The sequence below is a fragment of the Piliocolobus tephrosceles genome, chromosome 18, assembly GCF_002776525.5.
Source record: "Piliocolobus tephrosceles isolate RC106 chromosome 18, ASM277652v3, whole genome shotgun sequence".
Taxonomy (NCBI): domain Eukaryota; kingdom Metazoa; phylum Chordata; class Mammalia; order Primates; family Cercopithecidae; genus Piliocolobus; species Piliocolobus tephrosceles.
In genome coordinates this window covers 24698725-24722213 of record NC_045451.1, presented here as the reverse complement: position 1 = coordinate 24722213, position 23489 = coordinate 24698725, and the positions used below count along the sequence as shown (strand labels likewise).

The window sequence follows — 23489 nt, the reverse complement described above, 5'->3', positions numbered from 1 at the left end:
ACTTGGGTTATTCATCCCTTGAGAATTTTGCATTCTGTGTATATATAAGGTGTAGCTAAGCAAGATAAAGCCTCACACCTCAGCCCCGTGCCTAAGGACATCTGGCTGTGCAATCCATGTAAGATAATGGGTATTGATAGAAGCCACATCATGGGAAGGAAGAGAAAATGCATGGCCCTTATGGAAACTTAAAGGATACAGGGTACAGACTTCACTCCCATTGAGGGGGAAGAGTGATAATGTGGCTTTGGGGTCTGTTTCTTCTGTGATCCTAGTGTTCTGGAGCAAAAGGGGGTCGTCACTCAACGTGCTGGAAGCCAATATTATGATACTGGATTTTCAGAAAAGGAAAGGTTTTATTGCAAATCGACTTGCAGAGAGACAGGAGGGTCAAGCTCAAATCTGTCTTTTTGTTCTGGCTTTTTGAAGAGTATTTTTATTAGAAAAGGCTGGGGAAGGGGTGGGTTCTGAGATTAACAGGTGATTCGTGGAAGGAAAGGGGAGGGCTGGAAAGTCCCTGGACATGGGCACTTATCTCTGCATTCTATCTCAGGGGTCACATGTGGAAATTCAAGGGGAGTTAGTATGAAATATGTGGTAGAAATTCAGGCTGTGACATTAGCAGGCTTGTTCTGTACAGATTCCAGTCGGCCATATCAGTTCCAGTCGATTTCAGCCAGTTCACTTATCTCATAAGCAGAGGGAGTTTCAGTGTTTCAGCAAGTTATTTCCTTCTTTATCTGCCATCCTGCACACTCAATTCCTGTTCATCATTGGTTTCTTTAACTCTTTGGAACATGGTTTCACTGGTTCCTCCACCCTGCTGACTCAATAGACAGAATGAGATGGGTGGGGGAGGCTGGAAAGGAATTACTTGTCTCCTCGTGGGGGAAATGGGGGATATCAAAGATACTGGACAGAATAGAGCAGGATATCTGTTACTCCTCTGAAACAAGCATGTCCTATCCATGCTGCTATGGAGGAGAAATTGTTTGCCACAATCAGATCACTATGGCAAGCATGTTTTCCAGTAACTTTGTCATACGCTCTGGGCAATGAGAGGAAATAACACAAAGTCTTGTCCTCAAATGAGACACACACACTTAAGGAGGGAACAAAGAGCAGTTTTCCTGGCATGACACAATTATGGTCGAGTAGGAGACAATTTTGTGGGTACAGCTAGTCTCCAAAGAGGGATAACTATTCAATCAATGCACTATAATCTCTGTGGGATTCCAAGGAATGGTAGAAACAAATCCACAAGAAAAAACTGAATAAATTTTTTTGGTATTTCTGCTCTACATTTTTAGATCATGATGATGCCCTATAAACAAATCCTACTTTGAAAATAAATAGCAGTGAAAATATCTCTTCTCCCATCTTTTCGTATGAAAAGTATCATTCTCTGTTGCAGTTATTTACATATTTAATAATTGCATATATTTTACTGTTTCTTTCTTTCTCTTGCACTGTTTAACTTCACAAATATTTAGTGAGCAAATACCATGTTCTGAGCCATGAAAATATGACAGATAGCAAGTTAGAAACACAGCTCCCTTACCGTTGGAGCTTACAGTCTAGGATAGAATTTGGATGAATAAACAATTGCAATGGAGCCTTAGGAAAGTAACAGGAAAACAAAGACATAGGCAGGCCCACCGGGAGGAGTGCATAGCCCACATGCAGTGTTGGGAAGGCCCCTTGGGAAAGTGATATTTCTTCTGATACCATTATGTATGTACTCATGCACAATGTATGAGTGGGTACAATCCAGGCTCAACGAAGTGGTAGGAAGAAAAGGAAGCACTAAGACAAGGTAACCCACAGAAAGACCAGCATGTGTGAAAGCCCAGGGGAGCAGAGTGAGCTTTCTAAGAACTAAAAGATCAGCATGTCTGTGGGTAGTCAAAGGGATGAAGCTGGATAGAGGAACAAAGATCACTTCCTGCAGAACCTTGCCAGCTTTGTAAGGAGTTTGTACATTAGCTTACGAGTGATGTCTAATCATTAAAAATGTCATTAGTAGAGCATTGATATAATCTATGGGAAGAAATGGAATGGTGATAGGAGTAGGGTCCCAAACAAAACTGGACACAGGAAGCCTAATGAGAAAGCTGTTGAAGTTGTCCAGGTGAGATAGAATGGGTTTGGAAGTAGAGCAGTGGTAGAGTAGATGGACAGAAATGAGCAGGTCAAAAGATATGTGTTAGCTGTAGACATCAGGTGAAGGAGGAAGGGATTGTGGCAACCAGAAGGATGGTGATGTATAAATGGAAAAAGAAATTAGGAAGAGTGGCCAGTTTGGTTTTGGATGTATGAAGTTGGAGGTGCCTGAGTTTCCTCCAGGTGGAAGTATCCAACAAGTGAGCCAGGGAAGGGGATAAGATTTTCCAGTCAATGTATATAGAGTGAGAGGGGTCAAGAGTAGACTTCGGAGGAAACCAACACAAAGGATCTACAAATTAGCTAAAATAGGAGACCAAAAATTAGAAGAACATTTAGGATAGGAAGCATGTCTCTAGTTCAAAGTTGTGTGCCTTTCTAAAAACCCATTGCCAAATTCAAAACCTTCTCTGGTCCCTGTATGTGGTCTCTGGTTTTGCCCATTGCTCGTATTGAAGTGAATCTCAGCAGATCTTTAACTTCACTAAAGATGGTTGGTGGTGACTGGGGTCGGAGGTGGGGACATGGATAGCTGACCAGGCAGGGAAAAACTGCATTGCACACGAAAGAGCAAATTCTCCAAAATCCTGATTAGAAATGAGAGTTCTTTCCTCCTTTCCTCAATGACTATGTCTCTTTTCTGTCCTGACCTACACTCAGTCCCTCAATCATCTTCCTTTTCCTCGTGAATCCTAGATGCCAACCTGAAGCTCAGTTTTATCCCCAAACAGTGCTTTTTAAAAAGAGTTTTGTCGTCAATATTTTTCCTTACAAAAGAATTCCAGTTCCTGTAGCTAACAAGTTGCGGTTTCCTTCATATCATCACAGGCATTCATTTTCAGGCTACTGTGTGCCAAGCTTTCTTCTGGGCACAGACAAGAAAGATGGAAAGTATAAGTTAAAGTCCCCACTCTAAAGTGCTTTACATTTTAATTGTGGACCGCAAAATGCCCATGAGCCAAAAAGATTCCAAGAAGCTGTGTAAGCAAATCCGTGATTGAATGTTACAAACTGTGTGTATAAAGTGCTGTGAGATCAGAAAGCCAGGAAGTGGTCTTAAAAAAAAAAAAACGTACAACCAAATCTTCTCCCTTCGTTCTTCAGCAGTCTCTCTGCTCACATTCCCACTTCCCTAGGATATTCCATAAGGGCCAGCCACGGAGAATTCATGCCTGAAAGGGAAACTGTTGTTTGTGTTGTTGTCAAAGTTATGTGGACTAACTTTCAGAACTACCAACTGTGTTTCCTCGGCAGGTTCCGGAGTCTCACCACTGCATTTTTCAGAGACGCCATGGGCTTCTTATTAATGTTTGACCTCACCAGTCAACAGAGCTTCTTAAACGTCAGAAACTGGATGAGTAAGTGGGACTGAGTAATGTGCATTGGCCGCTTTGGGACCCAACTACCCTAGGTGCTTGTTGGTCTTGCAAAATGAAACCAGATTGGGTACCACAGATGAACTTTCAGAGTCACGAGTTTAGTATTGCCTGTGTCACTGCATCACCTTCAAAGTGGTGGCCTTTATGTGGACCACCCTAGGTAGCTTGGAATTGTATTTTCCTTCGATATTTTTAGAGGAAGTCTATGTTGCTTTATCACCACTTGTATTGAAGATCTTTATTATTGCCATTGAAAGGCTGTTAATTCCACTTTCCAGTAAATGTTGAAGGACTTCTTAAACCTAAGTGAGCTACTACATTTGACCTGGAGAGATCACAGGGAAAATCGGCAGTATTTTCTGAGAGGACACTGGCACTTAAGGTGTGTTAAACACTAGTGGGTTAGTTAGGCATGAAACCAGAGCAGACCAGTCGCATAATGATAAGGTGAGGCACAGCACAGTGTGTTGGTCAGTCAGCTTGCTTGGGAATTTTACTTGTAAAACATGGTTCAAATGTGAGGAAACCATGTAAAGACAAATCTCCAGCCTCCGTGAAAACTTCGATATAATACAAATTGAAATGTTGCCTAATAAATTACTAAAGTCATATTGACATACATCAACACAGGAGAGAAGTATTGGAATTTTCCTTTATGTTTTACTTGATGTAGTAATAAAGGGCATATTTCATTTGCATTTTTTATTACAAATAAGAATTTTGATCCTAGCAGAATATACAAGTAGCAGGACAGCTGAGTCGTCCTATGGGGCTGCTCTTATTTCCAGATTTGTCTGGGCCATCTGTAGCTAGAGTTGTATTTTTTAAAAACTAGATCATGTTTTTCTCCTGCTCAAAGTCCTTCTGTAACTTTCCATCTTACCCTGAATAAAATCCAGAGTCCTTCACTTACCTGCAAGGTCACTGTGATGATGTCTGGGCTTCCTCCCTAGTTCCCTCTTACTCGGGCCAAGCTCACTAGACTTCAGCCAAAGTGGCTCCCATGCTATTCCCAATATGAAAAGCTTGCTATTCTCTTTATCTTGTTTCCTCTTCTCCCATTTACAGCCCTGTGCTAGTTGCTTCATTCCCTTCAAGTTCTGGCCAAACCTTATTTATTTCTTGACTGACCACACCATCTAAAATAGTACTTATCACTCTGTATCACCTCAACACACTTTATAACTCATGGCCATCACCTGATAATATGTTATGTATTTTTTGGTTTACTTTTTGTGTTAGTCCATTCTTGCCTTGCTGTAAAGAAATTCCTGAGACAGGGTAATTTATAAAGAAAAGAGGTTGAACTGGCTCACAGTTCTGCAGGCTGTATGGGAAGCATGTTGCTGGCATCTACTTGGCTTCTGGGGAGGCCTCAGGAAACTTACAATCATGATGGAAGCTGAAGGGGAAGCAGGCACATCTGACATGGCAGGAGCACCAAGTGAGCAAAAGGGGATATGCCACACACTGCTAAATAACCAGACCTAATGAGAACTCACTATCATGAGAACAGCACCAGGGGATGGTGCTAGACCATTTATGAGAAATCCTCCCCAACGATCCAGTTGCCTCCCACTAGACCCCACCTCGAACAATGGGGATTACATTTCAACATGAGACATGGATCCAAACCATACCATTTCTACACTCCAAGTTTTACCCAAACCTTATTTGTCTCTTGACTGACCACCCCATCAGAAATAGTACTCGTCACTCTATATCCCCTCAACACGTTTTAGAGTTCATTCAGTCCTAGCCATCACCTGACATGATGTGATGTGTTTTTGGCTTACTTGTGTTTTTGATGCTTTGTACTACTAGAATGTAAGCTCTTATGAAAGTGCAGACTTTTCCATTTTATTTCAATGCAATATGCCACACCTGGGTGAATGCCTGGCACACTAAGTAGATGCTCAAAATAGATACATTTCTTATCACTACATATTATGCAAAATTGATAATATATTTTGTATATAATTCACTATTCTATATAATAATTATATAGAACCACTCTCAGTGTGGGTTCAATAACCTTGTAATCAATGGGGAAACAAATTCTGACTTTCATAATTGCCTCTCCAAATGAATGTTTATCTTAGGATCTGTCCTTTATTTCCATTTAATACTGTATTTCCTTACCCAAATTTTGGTGGTAGCATTAGATTCTGAGGAGACAAGGAGATAATAAGCTTATTAAATTCTTTCAGAGAATGGTTTGTTTATCCTTTTTCAAGGCAGATGAGAGTCTCCCTTGTTTTTAAACATCTCCAGAAGGATATTGCTGGGATTTAAGATAATTAATTGTCATGCCTAATAACACTTTAATTTTAACACCCAAGTGATTGGTGTTACAGAGTAAGCCTTTCTTTGTCTTCTTCCTCCAGTCTCAGCAAGGTAGCACACAGCTTGCCTTATGATAGACATTAGAGCAGCCTCTGTAACCTTGAAAACACAGCTTGACAGGTTTCTTATATTTTTTTCCTTTTTTTCTTACTATTCACTTCCTTCCCTGACCTCCCCTTCCCTCCCCTCCCCACCCCTCCCTCCCTTTCTCCCTCCATTCCCTCCCTGTATGTGGTCTCTGGTTTTGCCCATTGCTCATATTGAAGTGAATCTCAGCACATCTTTAACTTCACTAAAGTTCCTTCCCTCCCTCCCTCCCTCCTTCCTCCCTCCCTCCTTCCTTCCTTCCTTCTTCTTTCTCTCTCTCTCCTCACCCCTCCCCCCACACATAATGTTTTTGGAGAAAAGAGAAAAACAAGTTACTTGTCTTAAAATTGTTTCTACATGAATTCGTAGTGATTAAAAAATGTTCCACACTATAAATCATCACTTCAAAGATTAGGGAAAGGAAAGGTAGCAACTTCCTAAAGGAAAAAGCAAATTTATCCACTTAAAAATCAAGTTCTATTTACCTCCACCTATATTTCAGGAACAAATGGTGTGAAGTAGTTATGGCCATTTCAGAGAGCATTTCCCAGTTGTATTCCGTATTTACTGAATACTTACTATGTGCTAGCAACTTGATACATATTATTAGAAGAAATCCCCTTAACCAAGAATAGCACATGGATTGAAAAGATCTTCCAGAGGAATATATGTGATGTTTTAATGAATTACTTAATAATAAAAGCACCTAACATTTACTAAATGTTTGATATTGACACAGGTGCTTCATATATATTATTGGAAGAAATCTCCTTAAGCAAGAACAGCACATGGATTAAAAAGATCTTCTAAAGGAACACATGTGATGTTTTAATGAATTACTTAATAATAAAAGCACCTAACATTTACTAAATGTTGGGTATTAATACAGGTATTTCATATATATTATTAGTCCCCTTCATAATCTGCAATTTGTAGGATCTTATCTCCATTTAATAGATAAGCACATTGTGACTGGGAAGAGGAAATAACTTGGCTAATATAACTAGTGAGCAACCACACTGGAGATGAACAATTAGATCAGGAATCTGGAATCTGAGCAGTCATTTCACATCACTTATTTATCAATAACTTGCTGGTTCCATCTGCTTTCTTTGCAAGGCCAACTGCAAGCAAATGCTTATTGTGAAAATCCAGATATAGTATTAATTGGTAACAAGGCAGACCTACCAGACCAGAGGGAAGTCAATGAACGGCAAGCTCGGGAACTGGCTGACAAATATGGGTAAGTCAGTTACACTGAGATGGCATGTGACTTTGCACACTGCTTTTCAACAAATGGAGCAGAGACATTAGATTGATATTAGAAGAAATCCCCTTAACCAAGAACAGCACCTGGATTAAAACAATCTTTAAGCAAGATATGTGTGATGTATTAATAAATTACTTAATAATAAGAGCACCTAACATTTACTGTATACCTATAATGTGCTACCAACAGTTCCTAGACATTAACTTATTTTGACCCATCATAGCTAGAGTTATCCCATTTTATATATAAGAATTGAGTCACAGAGAGATTAAGTAACTGATGGAAGGCCACCCCATGCAGTGAATTAATACAGAGGCAGAGCTTAAACTCAATCCAGGCAGTCTGAGATCAAAGCTCATGCTCTTAAACACTGTATTCTTCTGCCTGTCAATCAATAGATGTAAAACTCTAAGGAATAATCCCTGACATGGGCATGAAAATGTGGTCTTTATCCCAGCTGAGCTTGAATGGCAGCTTAAAAAAAAAAAAAAAAAAAACAGAAACAGCACCCCATGTAATTGTAAATTGACTTCCGTGGCAGAATCTGTCATTATTTTTTAAATTTAAAGTAGCTTTATCATATCTGCCAATTTTTTATGGAAGAATTCTCTCTGAAAGCTGTACAATTTACATGTCTTCTTGAAACTTTTAAATCCAAATAAACATTGACTGTATTCACATGAATATCCTTATTCAATGCATACCTATTTTTAAAGCACATTTCAAGATAATTGAGTGGAAGGGAAGCAGTATTTTAATAGTAATGTTGGTCAGTAGTTTTATTGATCAGGGGGTATTTTTCCCCTCCTAATTTTTTTAAGCAGTGACAATGCCTTGGCTTTAACTTCCTGACTACCTCTTGCGTCAATTTCCTTGTCCATAAAACTGGTTATTATCATACTAAAGAGCAGCTCACCAATTTTTACTCACTGAGGAAAAAACAAGGATGCTTTCCAACTTAGCCAGCAAAACCATAATTATTTCACAATCTCTCAGCCAGCCATTTTTGCATGTGTGATTCACTTGTAAATCTCGCTGTATCTGTTCTGATTTCTTTCTCTCAAAAATATTTGTCATCCTTTCTATGCTAGCATACCATATTTTGAAACAAGTGCAGCAACTGGACAGAATGTGGAGAAAGCTGTAGAAACCCTTTTGGACTTAATCATGAAGCGAATGGAACAGTGTGTGGAGAAAACACAAATCCCCGATACTGTCAATGGTGGAAATTCTGGAAAGTTGGATGGGGAAAAGCCACCAGAGAAGAAATGTGTCTGCTAGACTCTAAATAGAAACTGAACATCAAAAACCCCACCAAAATATTGCTTTTATAAACAATGACAAACCACACAATTGTCATTGAGTAAACCATGCACAACGGCATGTCTTTCTTTTTCTGCCAGAAAATCTATTTTAAGAAACCAGAATAGTCAACAGTGTTCAAAAGAATTGACTAGTTATCCCCGAGACCCTTTTAAACAAGATCAAAGATTTCCCAAATGTGATCTCATCATCATGGATATTCAATTTGTTTTTCTTATAGAGAAAATGAGTATATAAGACAACATAGAAGAAGAAATATCAGTGAGTTTTAAATCAGAACAAGTTACCTGTCACATTGGAGAAAAGGGTGGGCTACTAAAGGGAGAACACAGAAACAAGAATTTCTAAAAGGTTGGATTTACTTCTTATATTGAATCAGATGTATACTTTTAGATTTGCATTGGGGAAAACGTACTAACTAAAAATGGATACACAATGAAGAATTCTATTTGGCTAATTAAGAATGACATACTATGTACACCTAATAAGCTGTACTAGAATGAATAGATTACTGATAAGTTTACAAATAGGTAAATGTCACACTTCTGCTAAAATGCAGGAGATAGTGTCATAACGCCATCTTTATATTTTTAATATATAGCACATTGACAAGAACAGGACTGTAAATGACAAAGTACAAGACAAATACCCTGGGAAAAAAAATGAAAGTATGAGAAATTGGCATTTGTACAGCTGAAATTCAATGTATCTGTTAGAGATGTCTGGAAGGGTTACTTAGCCAAATTTTACTCAAGCCAATTAGAAGCTGACATTATCAGCTGGTATTCAGAGAACTCCAGAGGTTCCAATTCAAACAAAATTTTAGAAATCGGTTTGGTGTTCAGCTTCACATTTCATTTTTTCTTAGCACATGTTGATAAAATAGTCACAGGGAGAAATTAACAGTTACGGTTTATTAAATCTCTTTTAAAATGCAGTCAAGGAAAACTTTTTTTTAGATAAAATATGATGGTGATATGAAACAAAAAGTGACAATTATTGCAGGTTTCCTTTTAGTTTACAAAGGCACTGGAAACTCTAAATCATATTTCTTCCCTCCAAATCCCACCCATTCCTGACTTTGAATCAGCTGCAGAATTGCAGGTGTGTTACTTTGTTGATCAGTAACTTTGGAACAATTATGGATCAATTCTATGGTCACTCTGAATTTTCATGTCATTAATCACATAAAAATTGATAATCCCTCATTCTATATTACAATAGATTTTATTTTGCCAAAGGCAAAACACCTATAGTTGAGCTGTATTTGGGGAGTTGCGTGAGGAAGGACCTATATCTTATCTCACCAAAAAACTGGCCAGTATTTTTTTAAATGTAAAGCTTCCTTTTCTTTCTAAAAAATAATAACAAAATCATTTTCATTGGCCTATTCTGTCCTTGTGTCTAAACTAACATTACATTAATTTTTGATCTTAGTTTCTGATAAACACAAGCCATTCCTATCAAAATATTATTTATTTCAGTCAATTTTACCAATAAGAAAGACAATATATTTTCATTTTTTAAATTATGAGCATACGATTTTTTGACAGGCTGTTTCCTTGCCCTATAAATTTTTTCCCATCAAACCTACTTTTTTCATACTCTGTGCGTATTTTTTGTGAAGTTATACACATTGAAGACCCTAAAAATCCCATTCCATCATTCAGCTTCCCTCTACCAACTTCTATCTGGTATTGAATCAGTTTCAGAAACACAGACAGATCCAAGGAAATGTCTCTTTATAATGTTCTTAGGATTGCTTAGACCCATAAATGTGCCATGAATCAAAATATTAATAATTTGAAAGCTTTCATGATGTTAGTCCCCGATGAAATTCTCAGCATTAATTGGGCAGCTCCTCTGATTTCTGCAGCATTGCAACAGGTTCTAAGATGGACTGTGGCTGGGTATTCCCTCCCATGTTGTTTCCTCTGGGATGCTCTTCATTATCTCAGTGCCTGTGCCATGAAGATAGAAAACTGTAAGCTAACATTTAAGATGTTTCTTCTGGGAGGAAAGTGAGCAGGAACAAGTTATATTGCCACTGCTGTGGCAAATTTTGGTGAACTTTTGTGGTCATTATATCAATGTTTTCTTTGGATTCAAATTGTACTGTCCTCTGCATTTCCTTAATCAGGAATGTGAAGCCTTTATAAAACTCTAAAAGTATTCTGTTTTGATATGTCTTTTTGTTTCTATTCATTTTCAGTTATATGATTGATTTACTTATGCCAAGATTCTGTCACTGTCAGTTATTTAATGAGTGTTTTTTCAGGGTCTGTTTTAAGATCATTATTTGATAGCTGTAGCATGAAGCAGAGGCTGATGATACCTATAATTACAGGGGTATTCCTGTAAAAATAACAATTATTGGGTAATAATTTCAAAAGGAATGAGAAGTGACAAAATTGATTTAAAATATTGTTCTACTTATAAATAAATGCTTGATCTAAAAAAAAAATGTATCCATAAAGTTTGACACCTGACTCCAGATTCTATGTAATCATTATTAGAAATTCCTTCTCTCATTATTTCAGGATTAATAGTTCTGTATAATTCATTTACAATTTCAAATTGATCTGGTGCCATAAAGTATACAGACTACTTTAAAGATTTCCAAATCCCCTAACTTACCCCACAAGAGCATGTATTTTTAGCTAAGATATGTCCTGTTACTAAATATCTCCCAATACTTTAGTAAAACATACTATCTTTAGGAGAAATGTTGAAAATGTACATGAAGCTCCTTTCTGATATAGAAACCATTTCCAGAGTATTTATACTGGTTTGATGTTTACATTGCTCTAACTCAGTGCCTCAGATACCTCTATGACCAAATTTGCCTCCAACCACATAGCTCATTTCCTATAATGTTATATCATAGGAAACCCTCACAGAGACAATAACACAGCTAAAGGTCTTCTGATATTATCAGCAAGGGATGCAAGGACTTTATTGGAATCTGGAGAGTTTAACCACCTTCTCTTGGTCTCCTCACTTACTTCTTATGAAGTTGGCATTACCTGAGACTCTTAGCTGTGATTAGGTACAAGGTTACCTTTCAGGGTAGCAAAAGAAAGATCCTTTGAAAAATTTATCAAAAATAATCCAGAGAACATAATGTTTGTCTTGATCTGATGATGATAAGAAATCGAGGATTGGCAGAGAAAATACTTAATGTCAAGAGTTGAGCATGTGGGTCTCTCTGTAAGAGTTTTAAAACTCTTGCGAGTTACCACTTTCCCAATTTACTATTATTTTCATATTATCAGCTAATGCCCTGCAAAATATTCAAAACCAGCCATTTCTAAAGTAAACATTTTATCTGTTATTTTTAACCAGATAGGTGTCTTTGTCATCCTTCTACTATAAATTGTTCTTTGCCAACCTGTACAGGTAGATGAACCAGGCAAGAATTTTAATCAGCCCTTTCTTGTCCCCTTTGTAAGAAAGAGACACTTGACCATAGAGAAAGACATGACTACATTAAAAATAATTTAATAGCCACAATATGATGTTCTTTAAGCTGTAAATTGAGTACACTGGGAATCAACAAATTTGATGAAGCCTGTCTATCTGTTCACCAGTGGAGTGAGTGCAGCAGTTAGGAAGAGAAGCAGTACTGTATAACCTTGTGTTCATGAAACAGGTTGTTCATTATTCTGCATCTCTCTTCATTTAAAAAAGGGTGCATAGTTCTTTCCTTATTGAATATTACACCAAGCATTTGAGGGAAAAATCCTCATTCGTAAAGGATTTTGGATTTATAATCTAAAACTCAATTATAAAGAAATAATATTCCAAGTCTCTGGTTTCCTAAGATACATAACAACTGTTTATAAAGAAGATCTGAGAGCTGGTATTTTCCAAAGTGATAGAAGAGTTGTTTTTTCCTCTCTACTAACAAGCTTTAAGATATTAAAAGAAGTCTAGTGTATTTGAATATTTTAGAGAAAGCTTTATCATTTTTTAAGATGCCAAGATGCTATGTTTGCAAAAGTTGTCTAAGAATTCACCATAAGCTATATTTTCTTCTGGATCTTTAACCAAGGTGATGTCAGCTTATTTCTGGGGAAAGTGCTGAGCTCTTATACATGAAAATGGATATAGGCTATTATTTGGGATGAGTGTCGTTTCAATGCTTTATAAATCCATGAAGCTGCTTGTCTCATACAGTAGAACTGATACAAATTTTGGTTGGATATATAGAGAATTTTATAAATTTGTTGCCTTAGAATTTATGGGTGGAGACCCAACTACAATGACATTGTCATGCAAGAACTATAAAGATAATTAGAGTTAAAAGTTGTTTAAATTGTGCCCTTGAATACAGCAGAACCTGGAGAAGGTCATACTTCAAAGGTCGATTTTGAGAAGGTTGATTGTAAGTCCGAATAAAGAAAGACCTAGTAACAGATAGTTTTTTGGAACCAGATCCATAGCAAATATGTGTCCATTTTTTTTCCACCAAGTAGAGGTTTATGCCCTTAGAACTAAACTAGTAAAAATATCTGAACAAAAAACATTTTGTTATTGGCATAAAAATGTGAGACACTTAGAGATATTTTGTTTATTGCATATAAATCTAATTTTTCTATAAATTAGATTTATGATATTTTCATAAAGCACTTGATTAGTTTTTCAAGGAGTACCATCACAAAGACATTTTCCTGCAGAGTTCTTTGTATCAACAGTCCATGGTTGAGATGTTTTCTCATTTCCTACATAGAGAGAATATCACTAACACAAAAGCAAAAACATTAGTGCCAGAATAGTGGAACTATTTTGTCATCTTTTCAGAAAAAATAATATACAAATAAATCATCTTTTCACAGAGTGGGTTTCCTGGTTCTTTTCCAGTAGGCTGTGGAAGTAATGGCTAACATCCCTCAGCTGACTTTGTCTACAAGGATTATTAGCAAATTCTGTAGGAGCAAGCATGTCTGACCTTAACTTAATGGATCCCTTATTTAATCAGTGGCTTCTGTCTTTATGTCTGTTGGCATATTAAAATAGTTTCTGTTCCTAGAAAAGTAATAACATATGCTTATCTTTATTGTTTGTCCAGGTGATTTTGTTTTCAAATGCTCTTTGCGAAAACACCTAGTGTTGTAGAAAGGAAAGTGGCCAGAAAGAACAACTTGGGAACCATGAGTAGGTCATTAAATAGCATAGTGATTTATCCTCATATAGGACTTATAAACCCTGTATGTGTTTATATGTGCCTCACAGAGTTCATGTCAGGCTCAAACGAGATATGTATAAGAAAGTGGTTTGTAAATTATGTTCCATTTCATAAATAGACACTATTCACAAACTAAAATCTAATAAAAAACCACAGTTATAATTTAAACTGCTTGATGTCAAAAGAGCTATCATAGCAAGGAAAACACATTAATTTCCATACAGTAGAAGTATTAAAAACTAAAAATGGGCAGGCAACTTGAAGTCATTGTATTTGATTGAAAATGTTTAATACATTTCATTACTGACAAAATACGTATGTCATCTTGTATTTATTTCAAGGAAACCAATGAATTCTAGGTAGTATATTACAGCTTGGTCAAAATCTTCCATGTACAAATAGGGCTTCTGTGTCCATAGCCTTGTAAGAGATACTGATTGTATCTGAAATTATTTTTTAAAAAATAAATTATCCTGCTTTAGTGTGTTAAAAGTAGACGTTGTTCTAATATAACACTGAAGTGCTTCATTGTATCCCAACAGTTTACCTTCAAGTAATATTATCCTTATTTTTAGGCTAAGCACGTTTGATTATTTTGTCTGTCTCCTACACAGATCTGTTTTGTCTAGTGCTATGAATGTAACTTAAAACTATAAACTTGGAGTTTTTATTCTATATGCCCCTTAATAGACTGTGGTTCCTGATGCACACTGTTAGGTCATTATTTTGTTGTACCAAAGTTCTAGTGGCTTCAGAAATCATAGCATCCAATGATTTTTGTGTTGTCTGGGTTTGAATATTATGGTTGAGAATTGTATTCAGTGATTGTTTCTGCACACTTTTCAAATAAAAAAATTCATTTTTATCAATTATTTTCTGTACGTAAAGCAACTTTATTTCTGTGCTGAAGTTGAGTGTATGGTGAGTGGGAAACATTAAACCAATGTTTTATTTTTCTTCAATTCTTCAGACACCTCTGACTATATTATCTGTCCCTCCTCACTAGAATATATTCCCATGAAGGTAAAGACTTTTTCTTTCTTCCCTGCCTCTCCCTGTCTACCCCACCCCCAAACTGCCCACTACTGTAGCCCTGGCATCTAGAACAGTGCCTGGAACTTGTATCATGTTAAAAATCGATTCCATTCAGAACTAGGAAATAAGTGATTTGGACTTAGCAAAGCGATTTTTACTTACCTCTTCAAATTTTTCATGAATTATTTAAAGACTGGGCTTTGCAAGTGAATTTTTAAAATAATTTTGAAGGAAACAGTTATTAAACTTAGCAGTTAACATGTTGAAGTGCTCCCTAGTACATAAACACTTCCACGTAATATAACCTATTTCTTCTCCATAAGAAAATGCTGAGCGGGTGGTGGTGTCTACCTTAGTGGCACACTGGTGAAAGATGGCGTTCAAGGCCAACTCCAGACCACAACTGTACAGCTTCCTTTACAATGTTCATTTGCAAAGGCTGACTTGTTCCCAGAGTAGATCTCCCTCCATATGTCACTTATATCGGCTTTGCCAAGATAATGATGAGTTCTTAATTTAAAGATAAACAGTTCTCCCACTGCCGGCAAATAAATCCTTGACACTATTCTCTCAACTTTATTCCCCAGTAGCAATAATGCTGTTTCTCACGGGCAGAATATTTTGCCCACTGGGTTCATCTTAAATAATTCAGGATAAGTAACTGGGAACTCATTTTTCTTAATGGTTTTATAGAATTTTTAAAAAGTAATAGCATGCCCCATATTAAGGAAAGATTAAAAAAATAGAGCTGCTGGACATTCACGGTAATGATAGAATTTCTGTTTTTAAAGCCATATATAAGGTGTATTATTCACAGTTCTCTATGCCAAGGAGAATTTCATTTCTAATATGGATTGCTACTTGTGGGGAAAGAATAGCCATAATAGTGTGAGCATGGCTGTTCTCTTAGAAACTCATTTAGGTGACTTGCATTACAGCTTAGGAAGCCTATACACTAATTAAGATTTAACTAAAGCTATATTATAGGTACTCAGTGTTTTGTGATGGTAATCTGACTTTTGCAATTATCATAGTTTTGGACTATTTCTCTGAGAAAGACAAAAGACTGTCCATTACCAAAAGGATAAAAATTAAAGCCAGCAAGATTACAAGAGAGAACTTCATCTGTTCGATTGATACCCCCGAGAAAGTTACATCATGAGCTCGTTCACTCTCATGAGAAAGTGAATCAGAAGGGGTGATTTGGAGCTGTGCAGTTTAGAAAGTTGAATTATGAGTACTCCCACTCTGAGCGACCTTGGGCCCTTTCTCCTCCCCTTACTTCCAGCGGTATTTCCCTAGCCAAGAGGGGAGATCAAAGCAAGACCACTTAACTGAACCATCTAGGCGCAGTTTTTCTTTCAATGCATTTTGCAAAGAACATGGGCTTTCTCAGTATATTGGGGAAACTAGACCCAGAAGGGGATTGAGATACAGATTCCAAAACCTTGTTCGCTAATCACTGCTCAGCATTCAAAGAACTGGAAGGATAACTTACTAATCAAATAAAAGGAATGATTTACACAAAGGAAATATGACAAAATATATTGCATAGGTAAGGATTTACATGATATTGAGTCTTATTCTCCTATTTAAATTGCAAATCTATAGTTAACATTTGTTAAATTATCACCCAATTTAAAATTGCAACCACACTGTCATCCCCAAAACTCCCTATTCGTAGGCTCAGCTTTATTTTTCTTCAATTCTTCAGACACCTCTGACTATATTATCTGTCCCTCCTCACTAGAATATATTCCCATGAAGGTAAAGACTTTTTTTTCTTTCTTCCCTGCCTCTCCCTGTCTACCCCACCCCCAAACTGCCCACTACTGTAGCCCTGGCATCTAGAACAGTGCCTGGCAAATAGGATGTGATCAATAAATATTCGTTGTTGAAAGAAAAATGAGTGAATCCTGCCAGAGAACCTGATTGGGTGGATTGTAGAATAACAGTGCTTATGTCTTTTACTACTTTATTGAAACAAATATTATATACAATACATAGCACATATTTAAACTGTATAATGGAATGACTGTTGCCATGGAATGTTCCCATGAAAAACATCACCATTTGGAAGACACTGAACATTGCTATGGCCTCCAATGTTTCCCTGTGCCCTTTTGTAGTCTCTTCCTCCTTCTACTCCTGTCCCCGGGACCTTTGAAAAATGTGGGAGTTGCAAGCACAGACCATTCCCTAACCAGGAAGACAAAAATTGGCATATAACTTCTGATTCCCCCAAAACTTAACTACTAATAGTCTGCTGTTGACCAGAAGCCTCACTGATAACACAAACATTCGATTAACACATATTTGGTATATGTATTATATACTGTATTCTTACAATAAAGTAAGCTAGAGAAAAGAAAATGTTATTAAGACAATCCTAAGGAAGAGAAGATACATTTACTATTCATTACGTGAAAGCGAATCATCATAAGGGTCTTCACCTTTGTCTTCACACTGAATAGACTGAGGAAGAGGAGGAAGAGGAGGGTTGGTCTTGTTGTCTCAGGGGTGGCAGAGGCAGAAGAACATTTGCATATAAGTGGACCCTTGCAGTTGAATGCCGTGTTGTTCAAGGTCAACTCTACTAATTTGCTCTCTGTCATTATGATATTGTATAGCATATCTTCTTTTTCTCTCCAGTTTCTTTCACTTAACGTAAGGATTTGAGATTTATCTACTGTACATATTTGTTTGTGATTTGATCCTTGTATATTGTTGAGTTATATTCTAATATATAAGTGTACCACATTTTGTTTATCTATTTATCTGTTAATGGCATTTGTTTTTAGTTTGAGGCTCTCACAAATAAAGTGCTACAAAAATTCACATACAATTCTTTCCGTGGAAATAATCTTTTATTTCCCTTGGGCAAAATAATGAGGAATTGAGTCACTAGCTCAAATAGCAAGTTCATATTTAAATTTTTAAGAAACAGCCTGTTTTCCAAGTGGTTGTACTATTTTTGCATTTCCACTTGTACTAAATGAAAAGTCCAGTTTTTCCACATCCTCAGTAAGGGCAAGTCCTTTTAATTTTAGTTGTTCTAATGGGTTAGAGTGTTAGACACCACTAATGCAGTAACTCTTAGTGGTTTTAGTTTGCATTTGACTGTATTAATACAGCTAATGTATTGAGCATTTTTCAGGTGTGTATTTGTCATTTGTATATCTTGTTTTGTAAAGCAATGGTTCAATCTTTTTTGCCCATTTTTATTGTATTATTATATTTATGTTTTAAGAGTCTTTATGTATTCAGGATTCAAACCCTATATATGTTGTATTTTCTCTAATTCTATGGCTTACTTTTTTTTCTCTAGTGGTATCCTTCAAAAAACAAAAGAGATGAATTTTAATAAAATCCAATTTATAATTTATTTTTCTTTTATGGCTCATGTTCTTTGTGTGCTATTTTAGAATCTTGCCTGCCTTAATATTGCAAAGATAATCTACTAGGTTTTCTCCTAGAAATTTTGTAGTTTTAGCTTTACATCTAGGAATGTTGTCGGTTTCAGGTTAATTATTGTGTATGGTATTCAGTAAGGATCAATGTTTATTTGTTCCCCCCACCAAATGCAGACATTTCCAGTATTTCTGGCACCGTTGGGAAGACTTTCCTTCCTCCATTGGATAGCCGTGACATGTTTCTCAAAAATCAATCAATCGTCCAGATGGACCTACTTATGGATTCTTTTTTCTAATCATTGATATGTCTATCTTTTCACCAACTGCTAATATGTTGATCCTTTTATGTTAATCTTGTACTCTGTGACCTTGTTAACTTCATTTTTTCCAGTTTTTCCCCCGGCTTTATTGAGATATAATTAACAAATTAAAATTATATATATTTAGGATATGTAACATTTTGATATACATAAACATTGTGAAATGATTAGTATAATCAAGCTAATAAGCATATCTATCACTTCACATAGTTACCTTTTGTGTGTGGGGGGAGGGGTGAAAATATTTAAGAACTATACCCTCAGCAAAGTTCAAGTATACAATATCTGGTAGTTTTGTAGTTTCATTAGAGTTCTCTATATCAATAATTATATGAAATGCAAAAAGTAGATAGTTTTACTTTTTCCTTTCCAATCTGTATGCCCCTTCCTTCCTTCCTTCCTTCCTTCCTTCCTTCCTTCCTTCCTTCCTTCCTTCCTTCCTTCCTTCTTTCTTTCTCTTTCTTTCTTCTTTCTCTTTTTCTTTCCTTTTTCTTTTCTTTCTTTCTCTTTCTTCTTTCTTTCTTTCTTCCTTTCTTTCTTTCTTTCCTTCCTTCCTTCCTTCCTTTACTTTTTCTTCTTCCTTTCTATTTTCTTTTCATTTTATTTCTTTTATTTTTCTTTTCATTTTATTTATTTTCTTTTTCTTGCCATATTCCAATGACTAGGACCTGCAGTACAATGTTTAAGACAAGTGGTAAAAAAAAAAAAAGCAGGCATCCTTGCCTTTTTTCCACTATCAGTAGGGAAAGCATTAGTCTTTCACCATTAATTATATTAACTGAAAGCTTTTCATAAATGCTCGTTATCAGAAAAGATGAAGTTTTCTATGATTCCCAGTTTGCTTAATGTTTTTATCATGAAAAGGTGCTGAATTTTGTAAAGTGATTTTTTCATGTACTAAAATTATCATATAATTACTCTCCCTTTATTATGTGTATATGGTGAATTACATTAGTTGATTTTCTAATGATAAACCAACCTTACATGCCTAGGATAAATCCAAATTTTCCATAATTCTACCACAACTTTAAACACTTTTTTGTGTGTAGGGGAAAAGAAATATATTTCTTTCTCATCTTAGGTTCATGGCTGAAGCCCCTATAATAAAAGATAGATTAATAAGAGACTAATATACACATTTCTTTAATATAAGTTGTATGTAGCATAGGAGAGCATAAGACCTGAAGAGATGGGTAAAGCTGTCTATTTTTTAATGCTAGTTTTGATGAATATGTGGATAGTTGTGAAGAAGTATATTGGAGAAAAGGAGTATGAGCTAATGTTAACAAAGTTGGGGGAAATTAGCAAGCCCTGTTGGTTCAGATTCTTCTCTGTGTCCCTGTGTCTTCTGAGATAAGGATATTCCTTTCCTGTGAGTATAAGGAGGACACCTCTTGAATGAGGGTCATATAGGGGAAAGTTTAAAAAACAAACTCTTGCTAGATTATATGACCTGCTTCAAGGGAGAAGGACGGAAAGTAAGAGTTGCCCTCCTGCTTCTGCTGTTTTCTCAAATGCCACAGTGCCATGTTTTGGGATAGCATGTCATGGAGTAGTATATACTTTAATAATAAATCCATTAATATTATTACGTAAATCTTTACTGCCTCCTTAATATTTTCCACCAAAAAATAGGAAGGAAGGGAGACAAGAAGGAAGTTATAATGATTGCAATATTAGTTGGGGGACTTTTCAGTTCTGGGTGGATAGAGTAACTACTTGGATATTGACAAGGATTCTGTATTTATTTTCAGGTCAGAAGAGAGGCAGAGATGTTCAAAGTAAAGAAACATGAATGAATTTGAGAAGCTGTGTGTGTGTGTGTTCCTCTTAATTTTATAACTCTTTTTACAAATTTAGAGTAAAAGCTTAGTAGATTTATTTTATTGTCAATTTGAATCCAAGGAAAAGCAGCAGAAAAATTCAGGAAGCTATTTAAAAATCTGTTGACTGACCAAAACAATACATACACGATGGATAATATTGTCATAAACAATCAGATAAAAACTACTGGTCTGGTGCCAGGGGCTCACGCCTGTAATCCCAGCACTTTGGGAGGCTGAGGCGGGTGTATCACCTGAGGTCAGGAGTTCGAGACCAGCCTGGCCAACATGGCAAAACCCCATCTCTACTAAAAATACAAAAACATTAGCTGGGCATGGTTAGCGGGCGCCTGTAATCCCAGCAACTTTGGAATCTGAGGCAGAAGAATCTCTTAAACCTAGGTGGTGGAGGTTGCAGTGAGCCAAGATTGTGCCTTTGCACTCCAGCCTGGTCAACAAGAGCAAAACTCTGTCTCAAAACAACAACAATAACAGCAACAGCAACAAAAAAAAAAAACCCAAAAGACAAAAAACACCACAAAACCCAAAACACTACTTAATTTATTTATGCATAATTTTAATATAAAAAGAAATAAAACCAAATAATTCACACAATGTAGCATCAATTTTCTTTATGATAAGGCATATTATAAGCAATTATTTGAAAGATATACTACAGCAATTGTTTAAACATTTCATAATGATAATTTGTAACAACATATGTAATCATGGTAGAACTAAGTTTATTTTCTTTTCCTGACTTCATGTATGAATTTCAGACCCACCTCAGACCTTGTTATCCAATAAATTCAAGAGTACAATTAGAAGTACATTTATTTAGAATAAAACTGAACTAGTGTTTGTTTTCCCATATTTCCTGTGGAGTACTCTTTTAGCTGAATAAATATTATTCCCCCTTGTAATCTTGCTTTCTCACTGAGAAGTGCTTTTTTTCCAAAAAAAAAAAAAAAAACATTTCAAATGATAATTTTATGATAGTGGATATAGGAAACAATCCATATGCGACACATAAATGATGAGGCTGATGGTATTATAAAGACACATTTATATTTAAAGAATTCAGACTTTGGGGGGGTCTATGAAATGGCTTATTTATTCTCAGGAAATCCAAAGATTTCCAGAGTGAGCCTGGAGATGTCATGAACAGGTCTCATCTGTAGTATGTTCCACTGTAACCGCCCAGTGTGCTTATCTTGCCCTCTGCCTACATAGAGCTAATTTATCATAGCAGGGTGGTTGCAATAGAGAAAGAGTTCAATGCACCTCAAGCTGGCTCAAATCAGCCTCCCTGAAAACTCGGACGCTAGTGTTTTTCAAGTATAGTTTGGTGGGCAGGGGGCTTGGGGGAATGGGAAATGCTGACTAGTCAGGGATGCAATCATAGGAGTGCGGAAAATGGTCCTCCTGCACTGAGTCCACTTTTGGGTGGGAGCCACAGAGGAGTTGCTTGTCCAGGTGGGGCCATCTGGTCATCAGAAGTGCAGAAGCGGGCTGGGTGTGGTGGCTCATGCCTATGATTCCAGCACTTTGGGAGGCCAAGGCAGTTGGATCACCTGAGGCCAGAAGTTCAAGACCAACCTGGCCAATATGGCAAAACCCCATCTCTACTAACAATACAAAAATTAGCTGGGCATGGTGGTGAGTGCCTGTAATCCCAGCTACTCGGGAGGCTGAGGCAGGAGAATCATTTAGTTTTGGGAAGGGCTACTATAATTTAACCTATAAAGTAAATTTCTCCCAAAGTTAGCTTGGCCCACACTCAGGAATGACCAAGGGCAGTTTGGAGGCAAAATAGATGATTAGGTCAGATCTCTTTCACTGTCATAATTTTCTCACTGTTATCATTTTTGCATAGGTGGTTTCACCACTGTATTTCCATGTTCAAAAATGAGTATAGTGAAATCAAAATAAAAACCAGAAGTGTCTTTCCACTTTTGACCTTAGAATAAGTTTTTCTTATTCTAAGATCATCAAGATTGTTAGGTCAGTTAAATAAGCCCATTCCAAAATCTGAAATTTATTATAATACAGCATGATGAATGAGGTATTAAAGGAATCTGGTCTCCTAGTAAAAGACGGATTCTCTTACAACACTGCAAATATTTAAAGCAGGATTCACGATCCTAATTTTCCTACAGTGTGCCTGAAAATGTATCATGAATAAATTCTTCAATGTGACACAAAGTCATAAATAATAAATGTATGATAAACAGATTTTTAGCAGGGAAGTTTATCTCAACTGAGTTCTCACAGTGGTAGTCCAACTGGTGAAAGATCAACTCATTTCAGCAAAATATTGATTTTATCAGTATTTGTTATTTCTTACTGTCATCCACAAAATAACACAGGCAGACATCCAGGAAGCTATGTGTTGATTAAAGTGGCAAAAACAGAGAGATTTCTATAGCTGGGAAATTTCTTAGACCACCATGTGAGCAAGTAGAATGAATATCAATAGCCAAGTCAAAAGGCTCAAATTTTTGCTTCACAGTTAGCAGCTGGGCAAATTACTCAACCACTGTCAGTATCTTCCTCTGTAAAACAGAAATGATGTGATCTGCTTCTGAGGGTTTGGGGGAAGATAAAAGGAATTAATGCAAGTAAAGTGCTTAGTCTTGTTCCTGGCATAGGGTAACTGTGCCCTAAATGTTAACAGATAAATATATCTTCAAAATAAGCAAGCAATAAAAATGTTTCCAAAGACACCATGAAGCGTAAAACTCACATACAGTTACACAACAATTCAAGGATTACAGTACTTGGATAAATTTATAAATATATTATATCATCTCATTTTTATATATCTTCAAATATTTTATAGACAATATTGATATTTCACATTCCACTATGAAAGCGTCAGCATCTTTCCTGAGGAAATGTTTAAAGTTATACACTAGAGGGGAAGATCAAAGGCCTAAAGGAAATTCATCCTTTAGGGGGACCAAGGTCTCTCATTATACATTTAATTGAAGTTTATTCTTTCCTGACTGTATGTCTGCATTTCTGCAAGTCAGAATTTGGTCTATTCACTGCAATCACAAACTCCACCTACAAAGAAGGCATGTATCAGAATTTAAGCAAACGTTCACAAAAACACGAGATATATCATTCCAATTCATGA

The 23489-nt window shown here is 36.4% G+C and overlaps 1 protein-coding gene across 3 annotated transcripts in view; it reads left to right on the top strand.

Annotated features, from left to right (window-relative positions):
* RAB27B (RAB27B, member RAS oncogene family) overlaps positions 1-14628 on the top strand; it is a 173714-nt gene extending 159086 nt beyond the window's left edge. For all 3 annotated transcript variants that reach the window (XM_023218370.1, XM_023218369.1, XM_023218368.2), the window contains 3 exons: positions 3418-3521; positions 7095-7218; positions 8337-14628. In XM_023218370.1, coding sequence (XP_023074138.1) covers positions 3418-3521; positions 7095-7218; positions 8337-8526 — 418 coding nt within the window. In that variant the 3' untranslated portion in view covers positions 8527-14628. The remainder of the gene's footprint in view (positions 1-3417; positions 3522-7094; positions 7219-8336) is intronic.
* Positions 14629-23489: the final 8861 nt, after the last annotated feature.